At 37.5% G+C, this 12635-nt stretch overlaps 1 protein-coding gene across 1 annotated transcript in view; it reads left to right on the forward strand.

The window, feature by feature from the left end:
• The window catches only part of LOC134653943 (potassium voltage-gated channel protein Shaw-like), a 272060-nt gene that overhangs the window by 85587 nt on the left and 173838 nt on the right, over positions 1 to 12635 (forward strand). The window contains exon 5 of the mRNA XM_063509313.1: positions 10132 to 10365. Within this exon, the coding sequence (XP_063365383.1) occupies positions 10132 to 10365 (234 nt within the window). The remainder of the gene's footprint in view (positions 1 to 10131; positions 10366 to 12635) is intronic.

Here is a 12635-nt window from a genome sequence, read left to right on the forward strand (position 1 = left end):
TCGCAACCAACCCGTACATAATTAATGAATCGTGGAGTTAAAGATAACCAGAGATTTGACGAAGAAAAATCGGATAAGTAAATAGATTTCAGGAAGACATATCTCGCCAAATATGTGCTAATGAACGTTATTAGATTAACAAAGTGACGGGCCAAAAGCCATAAAAAAAAAAGCAAAATTAGCTTCTTGCACCCAACCCCAGAAATAGTTACAGTTGTCAAGAAACCATGTCGGCGTTCTGAGAAGCAGACGTTGTACAAGCCTCAACATTTTAATTTTATAAAACAAAAAAAAAAAAACATTACAATTAATCTTTTTGAATTCAACGTGAAGTAAATGTGTAATCATTAATAACTTACAACTAACAGTAAATTCTGATCAAAAAAAAAAAGGAAAAGGTTTAATCACTGATTTTAATGCATTGCTACAAGTATAATTTACAAATCACTATACGCTAAGTAAATGTACTGAAAATCACCTGTCACGAGTAACAATCACGAGTCGTTAAATTATTAGTATTTGTCGAGCTCTTGGGGTACCAAGCTAGGTATAGCAAGATCCCTTTTTGTAAAACATTTAATCTGACATATTCACTGCAATCGCAAGTAAATATTTAAATTTCAATCTTATACTGCGTTACCGTTGTTACATAGTTGTCGAGGACAGGGGCCTCCATCTATGACAGTTGTCAGTAATGTCAGTGGAACATAGTTGTTGAGGACAGGGGCCTCCAACTATGAGCTCGAATGCTTGAATTTGTAGAGGACAGGGGCCTCCATCTTTAAGATTTGATGCTATCGCATGGTTGTTGAGGACAGGGGCCTCCTTCTATGAGATTTCCTACTGATGCATAGTTGTTGAGGACAGGGGCCTCCTTCTATGAAATTGTTGATCCATAGTTGTCGAGGACAGGGGCCTCCTTCTATGAGATTTTTGGTGATGCATAGTCGTTGAGGACAGGGGCCTCCTTCTATGAGATCACTTATGGTTGCATAGTCGTTGAGGACAGGGGCCTCCTTCTATGAGGTTTTTGATGATGCATAGTTGTTGAGGACAGGGGCCTCCTTCTATGGCATCTCTTATTGTTGCATAGTTGTTGAGGACAGGGGCCTCCTTCTATGAGACTTCTTATTGTGGCATAGTCGTTGAGGACAGGGGCCTCCTTCTATGAACACCATAGCTTGCAATGTCGAATTGGCCGAGTGGCTGATGATTGGTTTTGTGTGATAGTTACTGTAGAGCATGTCGAGCGCGACCTGCAGCAGGATGGTCGTGTCGGCGTTATTGACATTAGCGCCATCTGTAATTGATTATTTTCATGTTTGTCTGCGCCATCTAGTGGCGGACGGTGAAACTATGGTCTGATGATTTACGTTGACAAGCGGCTTAGCTTGTTACCTGTGTTTGCGCGCCATCTATTGGCGACTTTATTAACCATTCGGTGAATCAGGTGACCGTTGGCAGACCGGTTGGCTTGTTTTGAACGGAGGAGAGGTTACTTTCGCTCGAGCCGCCGGCCTGTCCACGCGTCCTAAGGGTGAGCTGTATCACACCTGAATCACTTTGTTTATCTTTCTGTTTATGTGTTTATTCATCTTTATGTGTTCCCTTTAAATAATTACGTGATTAAATACCGTATAAAGAAAACAGTGTATTGATAAATTAACGGCAACAGCATGGAGGGCCAGGGCGAGCTGGATGATGATGGCTCGGTTTCTCCTATAATATCAACCTATAAATCCGACATATGCTTAGATCTTTAAAACTACTCAACGAATTTTGATGCATTTTTTTTTAAATAGATAGAGTGATTGAAGTGGAAGGTTTATGTATAATTTGTTTACCAGTGCGAAGCCGGGGCGGGTCGCTAGTAGGTATTATATAAATTCGACTTAAAATGAGTAAAAATAGAAACACCTATGTATTAGACATTTTATCGAAATTCGATAGGTATTTCCAGCCCTCCCAATTTCTTCGTAAATAAAATACTAAATAACGAAACACCTTCGAAACTTTCACAAATAAAACCCTTATTTATTTTATTCCCTCAGAGAAAACCCAGTTTTTTTCTTCAGTTTTGTGCGTTAAATGTATTCAGACAAATTTACGCACAAAATATAAGGCATATATTGTGGCGCAGGCAAATGAAAAATACTTGCTTTGTGACTTTTTTGTACCTATTTACATTTGTAATATTACGTTGTTTTGTGCTTATATCGATGTCGTAAACAGTACGTATTTCCCCTACAAATAAAAATGAAACCAAGCAATACACTTTTTCACTGGGTATTAAAATATTTATGTTTTCACGGTAATTTTACGGTAATTTCAGTTATTTATTTGCAACATGGTATAAAAGGTCACATATATAATATTTTAAATATGGTCTCCTTTTCAGCTTGTGCAAATATACAATATTTTAGAATGGAGCTATTGGTTTGGCCAAAAATATACAGATATTTAAAAACAGCATAAGGTCAATGTGGCTAATTCCGTCATAAGGACTATTCCGTCTACTAGCGTTTTCTCTCTCGAACAACGAACAAAGTCGATAATTTCATCGACAAAGCAGCGATTGCTTTTCAATATCAGCAATCAAAAGCAGATGGTTAATTTCCCCGGGATTGAAAATCAAAGAAATATACGCTCGTGGACGGAATTAGTCCATATGACGTAATTAGCCACATTCACCTTATTCAATTTGTTTATGAGAACTATCTAGATCCTATACTTATTTGACATTCATAAGCGCATTGTAATATATTAACTCACACTTATAGACGGGTCTATCGCGAAATTTATTTTATTACCTTTATTTACCGACGTTTCGACACAGGTTTCTCTGGTCGTGGTGAGTTAAAATATGTCTTCAAACCGCGAAAGTTTTAAATATTATATCGCATTATAATATGCCTACTTGAAGAAATAAATCTTTATACCAGCAGTATTTAGTATATGCAGCTTTGTAGATATTATGCCAAGTAATATTATACAATCAGTATAGTTTACGCTCACATAAAGGACAGCTGGTTGCCAATATGAGGGAGAATCGTACCTACTCTTGAACATTGGGACCTTTGCATTAAATAAACGGGCTGTCATTATAGGAGTGCCGTATTTCTATTTGGATACGGAGGTAGATTCTAATTTAACAGATTTTTAGGGTTCCGTACCCAAAGGGTAAAAACGGGACCCTATTACTAAGACTCCACTGTCTGTCCGTCCGTCCGTCCGTCTGTCACCAGGCTGTATCTCACGAACCGTGATAGCTAGACAGTTGAAATTTTCACAGATGATGTATTTCTGTTGCCGCTATAATAACAAATACTAAAAACAGAATAAAATAATGATTTAAGTGGGGCTCGCATACAACAAACGTGATTTTTGACCGAAGTTAAGCAACGTCGGGCGGGGTCAGTACTTGGATGGGTGACCGTTTTTTTGCTTGTTTTGCTCTATTTTTTGTTGATGGTGCGGAACCCTCCGTGCGCGAGTCCGACTCGCACTTGGCCGGTTTTTAGAACTTACAGTGGTTTTGCACTTATTACCCATTTACAGAGTAGGAACTACCTATCAACCAAATTTTGACAAAATCTGACGAATAAAATCCACTACAAAATTAAAATCGCGCCAAATAATATATCTCGTTGTTACATATTTCACTGCCGAGGGTTATGGGTTATATCCATAGACTAGGAGTCCTCTAGACTGAGTTTAGAGCAATTATTTCATGAAACCGATGCTGCCAAAAATACGGGGGTGCGGGGGGACGAGGTGAGCGAATCCCGTGCTGTGATTGGTCCGTTCAAAGACACGGACCAATCACGGCACGGGATTGACTCGAAGATGGAGTAAAACTACCGTATAAGTGGCAGAGGGGGTAGCGTTACTATGCTCAGTCTAGAGGATGTCTTGTCTGTGGTTATATCGAATCTCTCTTCGGTAGTCATAATTTGTTTGGTTTAGAAACGCGTAACTTTTCAGGTTTGCTTAAAACAAACCTAACCTAACCTAACCTATCGATAGTAGATAGGATATCCTTACGAAAACCCTTAAAACTTAACGGTTTCAGTTTTAGGACTAATGATAATATGACAAACAATACATTATGACATAAAGCTTTATGTGAAACAAAAGGGACCCCTTATGCGGCTGTTGTGTGAGTAAGTACTTTCACCCGCAAAATTTCATTCAGCATCATAATTTTCACTTACTTGACGATAATCAAGTTAGGCTCATTATAAACCTCTCCACTTAAGTCTAAATTACTCGGCCCTGTATTTTAGGACATTTCCAACTCGCCCCTAGCTCTAGACCACCCCCTCCCACCATCGTTGGAACGCTGCCAGTAATGACTTCTCTGGTAATTTAAAAAACATGCTGACGTTATATTTGAAACTTTAGCTTGGAATCTTAAAGAAGACAGTTTGAACACAAGTAGGCTATGTATGTAGCCGAGTCGCGAAGTTTGCCATCTAGTCTATAAAATACAGAACAATTTATTGAATTTATTAAGTATGAGACGAAGAGAAATCACGTCATAATAGAATACTCGTATGAAATACTATAAATAAGGCAAACGTTCCCTATTATTGGATATGTTGCCAGCACAATCGAGTTTATTTACCAATAGAAAGAAACCGCTTTGAGATATAATCAAATGTAGGTAATATAATCAAAGAAAAGTTAAGTAACAAATGGTCGGAATATATAATACGGATACAGGCTTAAAATTAGATGAAACCGTACCTAGTATAAGTATTTCTTTCTACATGATAAGTACATAATGGTACCAAAATATGTTAACAAAAAAATATCTACAACTTTTATAAAATGTTTAAAATTAAAACTACCTTTATTTTACTACAACTAAACATATTATATTAACTCACATTTATAGACGGGTCTAACGCGAAATTTATTCAATAAATAATTGAATAAATTTCGCGTTAGACCCGTCTATAAATGTGAGTTAATATGTGTTCAAAACGCGAAGGTTTTAAATAAAACATATTATGTTCAAAATGTTCTGTTTTAGTATTAATATAGGTACAAACGCAAACGTTTCCTTACATTACCATAATCTCAATAAAACTTCTTAGGTATTATACATGTGTAAGAAGTGTAAAAACTAAGATAAGCCAAAGAAAATTAAGTAGATACAGAGTGTTCTCTTCATAGTCAGGTTTTGAACTCGCTTAAAAACTAATATCGTCGCCGGTACCTTTCGTTCCTGACTAATATACTAGATGGCGTTACTGAGCAGGATGAAGTTAGACATTTTTAGTGTCATCTATTGCCGAGTCGATGAATTTCCCTTGCTTTTCCCTTGTCTCTGGATAAGCCTAAGCCATTATAATTCCAAAAAAGAAAACCTTTAAGCATTTCAAAGGCACCCAAGCCAACCCAGCCATGAAAGGTATTAACTTTTCTATAGAATTCTTCAGTATTTCTCACAATACTTCAGTGGATATTCTTTTGAGCATGTCTTGGTCAGAGCTGTTACATCAATCATCGCATTATGGCGAATTCTACATTTTGGGTTTAAAAGACGAGCGTAGGCGTTTATGTTAGAATTCTGTTTTTTTGAAAAGATTCGAGTTACCAATCTGTATAATTTTACTGTTGATGATTACACGTAAAAGATAAAGAAATAGTTATTTTCGATACAAGTGCGAAAAAGAGGAAATTCGAAGGAATTACCTATTCGCACGTGTATCGAACAACGTTTTACAGTACATATGGCACTTTAAAGTTTCGACATCGCACGAAAAGTGCTATTTTACGCACTAGTGCGGAAAAGTAGCCCCATATGTACTGTAAAATATAATTTATTGGGCATCCTCGTTTCTCATGGCGTGTGCCAGCGTAACAGTTTCGTCTATGAGCAGACGGCTGTATAATTTTACTCTGCCTCTTTTCTTGCTCAAGAGACAATATACGGTAGGCTCCACAATCATTTGTATAGGTGTTTAACTTCTGTCGTCTGTTTTTCATAGTTTTTATTGAACCCTAATAATGATACAATATATGGTGGGAACTATATTTATTTTTACTACAAGAGTAAGGTCTTCAACGCGCATGTGATTTGTCACTCTTAGATTTACATGTCGCCAAAGGTTACAAAAACCGTTTATCATCACAACCATGCTAGTCATGACACCATCACGCAACACCCATGCATGATATAAAATAAACGAGACGATACGATGAAAATAAGCCATGCATATTTGCCATCGACCAATTTTAATAAATAAATAAAATACTAAATATCGATAAATACTCTCATATTTTAGACCAAAACACCGGTATAAATGTCAAAGTAATATCATGACGTGCAAATATTTAGTCGAGGCCGCGCCAACCCGTAGCCGATTCCCATAAATAAAATATTACCTATATTATTTATTAGCAGGCATGTTAAGAAAATGAAGCCTATCTGATATTCTGAGATAAATTGAGGTTTCCATGAATGTGATTGGATAGGTATGTGTATAAAGAATGTTCTTTTTTTTAACGTGTAATTTTGTGAGTCTACAGGGATAAAGGTATAGAAATTAAGGTTTGTCTTTCTTATTCAGAATGGAGAATACAATAAATATTAAATTGAATGAATTTTCATAGTTACTGTACAACCAAAACAACCAATAGTAGAAATCTGTATCGTAGTATATTGTATCCTATTGACAGCGCCACTTATGTACGTTCACTGAATTACTATTGAAGAAGGAAAGGAGAATAACAATACTTGGTACATATTGTAGGATTGCAATAAGTTGAAATACCTACATATATCTGTACCAATATGTTGGTCATTCTCGTCTACGTGATAGCGTGACACTTATTTTGTCACATGGATAAAGATAAGTATCTTTACATCTACTGCAACCTGCAACCGTAGCACGGTCGCACTTTTATCACCTGCCACCATGCTTGTCACGTTCTATGAAGTAAGTGCGAAAGTGACAGCCATAGTGACACGCGATAAAAATTGAACTATGCTGCCACCGCTGGACCATAAACTTTCAAAGCAAACAATGAAGCTAAAACAAATTCCTTTAAATAATAGATAATAGGTATTTTTTCGGCGTTCCTGTGAAGATGAATTCTAGGTCGGACCTGTCTCTGCTGTAACCATAGGGGCTCATTTAGACGGCGCATTCGAGTTTATTTACATTGCGGAATATACATGCAATTCAGCCAGCTCACCAAATACCACAATGCAATTAAACTCGCATGCGAAAACCGTATAACTGAGCCCTCTCCTCATTAAAGATAGATTAAGCGCCACTTGCACCACGCCACTAACCCGGGGTTAAGCGGTTAAACCGTTAACCCTGTGTCAAATTGTACTGGGAACCATGGTAACTCCAGGTTTAACCGGTTAACCGCGGGTTAGTGGAATGGTAAAAGTGGCGCTAAGACTCAATTGAAAAATCTACTTATGATTTCGTCGTAGCAATTTTCTGTACGCAAATCTGACTCACATATTTAACACTTTGTGTACAGAGTAATATACTCAACCACGCAATCGTTATGAAAAAATGTACCTTGCTTAGAAAAACCTCTCAGATTGGATCGATTTAGTATTTGGAAAGGTTCTTAAGGAGCAATCACCTGGCGGAGATGATCAATTAAGCGAATTTGCTCTGAGTGGTTAGAGAGTAGATAACGGTGTTTCATGATGTTTATTTATTATTTCATCTGTTAAATTAACATAGTGGTTTATTTATAGAAAGTATTTATGATTTAATTAAGCATGAAACTGAAGCCTAGCCTATACAAACCTAGTTACTGTGGCCAAAATCGGCCCGTTTCTCAAAAGCTTGTAACTTACATTGTAATACAAGTGGAAGTCCCTTTCTAACAAAAGCTGTCAAAAAGTGACATCCGCTTGTATTAAAAGTTACAATCTTTTGAGAAACGGGCCCCAGGACGCCGATTCTCGTTTAACAATTAGTTTTATTTTGAACTGGTTTTGATACGATTTTGACGATGACATATCAGAATATTCAAGGTCATATCAGAAACATCCATAGCTTAGCAACAAATATGGGTAATTAAAACACAAATAATCCTTACGTGGATTCGAAGCCAGAACCTCCAGTTTAGAAGACAACAAACATACGAAAACGCAATTCACCGAAATATCTTTTTAATAAAATTCCTTTATAAACAGTAAATAAGAGCCTCTTCAAACAATAAATTTTTCTCCGTCCACTATTTGCTTTGTGGAAACTGAATTATTTGATCAAACACAATTTGACCTATTATTGTTTCGCCCAAACGTTCCTCCATTCATTTATTAATATATCACTGATATTTCATTGAGTTATTGTTGCTTTTGTTTATTTTGACAACTTACTTTGGTAAAATGGATTGTTTTTGTTTCCGATATATTGCACACTCAAAACTATGATAAATATAAGCTATTTTGATAGCACAATCTCTATAAATTTTTTACTCAGTTTTAACAAAACTCCATTGGTATTAGTTCATTTTGAGTCTGTTTAAGACTGATTTACAATGGTTACAATGTTTGGAAGAAGGAACCCTACAAAAAAGATTACGTCATCAATTTAAATAAGAAAAGTTACTATGATACTTTTTCTACTCCAGTGCATCTATTTATCAATTAAATGACTGCTATATCTAATCTAATATCTTAATCAACTACATTTGAGACTACTTCTCTATGGATCATAATAGCAGTGTTATTAATGTTATTATGAATGTCTCCGTTTGTCTTTTTCTAACAAATATGGTTGTTAAAAAGAGATATCAACACATTTTTATAAGACGCAACACTGCCAACACTGTTGTCGCCATTTTAGCAATAGTTATTTACTATACAAGTGCGGAAAATAGGAAATTCGAAACGAGTGGCGATAAATTAAAACACGACCAAAGAGAGTGTTTAAATCGACACGAGTTGCGAATTACCTATTCGCATGTGTATCGTACAACGTTTTACAGTACATATGGCACTTTAAACTTTCGACATACGCACGGAAAGTGCTATTTCCGCACTAGTTCGGGAAAGTAGCACCATATGTACTGTAAAGCATATTGCGACGCTATTAAGAGAGATTTCCGGGGCTGCAGTTTCTAGTTAAATAACACCTCTAAATTGCTTTTTGGACCTTAAAGTTAGTTTAATAATATTTCAGACGCGACGAAGATGCAACCTATTTTAAAAGCTTAAACTTCATGTGAAACAATGTAGAATACTTGTGAGAATTCCAAGCTTTGCTTTCCTTGCTAGCCCGGACTTCGGCCTTGCATAGCGCACTGCAAACGGACGCTTTGGGCCTTCAGCCACAGTATAAATAATAGTAGGTATTATCATACAGAACGGCCACGCACCGCCCTGCCCCGACTCGCATTACCTCGCCCCGCGACTGGCCGCGACATGAATCTGGCGAACTTCTGGCGTCCTCTCAGTAAAGCGACTTACGCACACATACACAATGACGCGTGTACAGACGTGCCGCGCACACATATAAATGCAAATTTTTGATGCTTGGCGTGTCCGCCCTGTGCTTCAGCCATGAGGTCATATGGCTCGGCCACGACATTGAGCGACTTGCGACGACTGGCAGCGACAACGGTAGGTGGGAACGAAAGGTCCGATCGCTGTGTCTCGCTCCAACCTATGGTTATCGCTTCCGCAGTCGCACTTCGCTCTATGTCGTGGTCGAGCCGATAGGCTGGTTTAAGTGTCGCACTGACACCGGAGCGCTCCGACCAATATTAATTAAGTTCAGGGAGCGTTTCAGAGTAAAGGATGACTCATGTTAGACCGGGCCGTGTCCGGGCCGGAGCTTCCGCCGCTTACTTTTCTATGACAGGTGATTACTTGATGCTTTCCATAGAAAACGAAGCTCCGGAAGTCCGGCCCGAACACGGTCCGGTCTAACGTGAGTCATCCTTTAAGGTGACGGGTCCGCACCGACGGTCAGTGCGACACTAAAACCAGCCATTATATGGACACAAAGGCACGCAGTCACATCAATCACTCGCTGTGGACGTTGCACCGGTTGATGATCCTCGAAACGGATCGAAATTTAGAAATTATTCAAATAACCCGTTTGGAATAATTTTAAATCACTATATCTTCTGTTGTTCCAGGTGATATCCGCCCTATCAGTCTTCTTCATCTGCGTGTCAGTCCTCTGCTTCTGCCTCAAGACCCACCCCGACCTGCGAGTGGCGTTGGTCTTGCCAGTGGATAACCGCTCTTTGGAGACGGCGATGGTGGAGAGTCAGCCTTGGCTGAATCACGGGCAGCCGCATGTTGCTTTCTTCTATATAGAGCTGGTGTGCAACGTGTGGTTCACCGTCGAGCTCCTGGTTCGATCTGTGGTAAGTAGTTAAGTAATTTAACAGTTTCAAACGCACCATAGGAACACCGTGACGGTATCTTACCTGCTAGATAGACTACCCTTCTTTTTCTAACGGTGTTAATTAGAGAGGGAGGAGTAGATATTCTCGCGGGCTAAATACTGTCGCGGTGCTCTGCTATATAGTCCTACGGACGCGATATCGGGTCAGAAATGATCCAAATTCTATTCTAAATTAAAGCTCCCAAGGTCGATTTTCTTTTTTATGTCGGTTTTTAGACGCTACTCTCAAAAATCAAATAGAAATATGATTGCTCTAGTCAGACTAAGACTAAGCTATGTTTCCTTGCCAAGTGCTACTTCAAGGCAGTTCTATTCGTTATGTACATAGGTACATGCATTGTATTGAGTATTTTTTTTTCAACTTTCGACTTTAGTCGCTAAAAACAACTAGTAACTTTTAGTTTAGTCGTAAAAAAACCTTTATTATATTCCACAGCCATTCGGTTATAAAGAAACATCTGCTAGGTAGCTTGAGGCGAGTAGTTTTTCAATTTTCCACTTTAATTTAAAGTTCGATTTTTATCCAACGAAGTTTTCGTCGGAACGAAATTAACTTTTGAGGTTCTGAGTTTATTTTAGTTTTAGTTGACATTTTATACTGCAGTAAAGTTGGTGCATTGCCGGTGCAAAATGGTAGCCACGGAAATGAGAGACTTCACTGACAATTTCCTTGATAATTTGCATTCTACCTTTCGCACCTTTTTAGAATGAAACTCACTTAACACAAAATCTCAACTTTTTGGGAAATCGTAAAATAAGATTTGATATTGAGTCATTTTTTCATTATTTTAAGTATATCTCTATTAAGTAAATTGCCCTTTTCTTATTGAAATGTTTTAATCAACTATTAAGCTTGATAAACATTGATGAATTAAATTTCACAATGAAAAATGTAAGAGAAAATTATTTGTATATTGAAATACAACTTCAGCGTGACAATAGTCCAAAAATATCCGCAACTCGCTTGTGTAAATGGAATATTCGTGAATAAGTAAAACAATTATGGCCGTGCATATCAAAGAGGACGTTTATTGTTAATGCCGAATATTGCAGTTTCATTCTTATTTTACGACCGTCAGAGACCAGTTAGAAGTAAAGACTGGTCTTTATAATTTATGGTTCGTTTGTTTTAGTTGAAGCATTTGGGAGAACGCAATTGCATATTTTATCAACGTATTGTCCATTAAATGCTTAACACCGTGAATTGTGTTTTAACTTTCTCAGATATCTTACTACGTAGCGTTACGATGTTAATCACTAATTAAATCCTATAAAACTGCCTGTATTCTTACGGACGTTGCAACAAATTGTTTGCCAAATTGTTTGCAATGTTGTATATTTGACCTTTAACGTATAAAGGTCAAATATACAACATTATATTAATGTTTTAATAGTAGCTTATAATATTTTTCCTTTGAATAAATCTGTTTCACATTGCAATCCACTCCTCAGCAGTTCTTTTTTATAAAAAGACAATGCAAAACACATTAAAAAAAGAGTTAGGTATGAATTGAGTATATTGCGTCAGAATATAATATATATGTCGAAGAGGGAGAGGGCTAATTGTGTGGGGCTATTGATAGCGGGTGGTGGGCATGGTACCTCGATGTATTACTTCACAGCCAAAATAGTAGGTATGCTACCAACGCATGAAATAAACATTCAGACTTGTTAACCATACTAGTGCCTACTATATTTCAGTGCTAAATAATCAAAACGACCAATCACTATTCCAAAATGATTTGATTTAAAATAAAAAGATCACTTGAAATCGTTCAAATCTTTATTTTACAAAAGTAAGCTTCTAATGGCACATAAGAAGTCAAAATAACACTTGGAAATAAACACTTAGCTAAACGGTTAAAGAACGTCAGAATCTATAAGCTTTCAGAATAATCCTTCAGGTATAAGCCTTCAGGAACGTAGCGAATTAGGCACGAGCTTGGCTAACGTCCGATCTCTAGCGCAGTCCGATCAAGAAGAAGGTAGCCAGTTCCAGCAGCGGAGCCAACTGCTCCCGCCTCCAATTCAAGTTGGTAAACCTGCCTGACCAGTCTACCAACATAACGACAAAAATGCCCACTCGTGCCTACGTTCACTCAAGATACACCTCTTGACGTTCCAAAGCCTTCTACCTGTCATCTTAGTTTAACAATACGCCAATAGATGGTGGCGTTATTCACTACGCAACTTTATTATTTCGTTACAAGCAAATAATACGTAGCCAAA

Source organism: Cydia amplana, chromosome 14 (genome assembly GCF_948474715.1).
Source record: "Cydia amplana chromosome 14, ilCydAmpl1.1, whole genome shotgun sequence".
NCBI lineage: Eukaryota > Metazoa > Arthropoda > Insecta > Lepidoptera > Tortricidae > Cydia > Cydia amplana.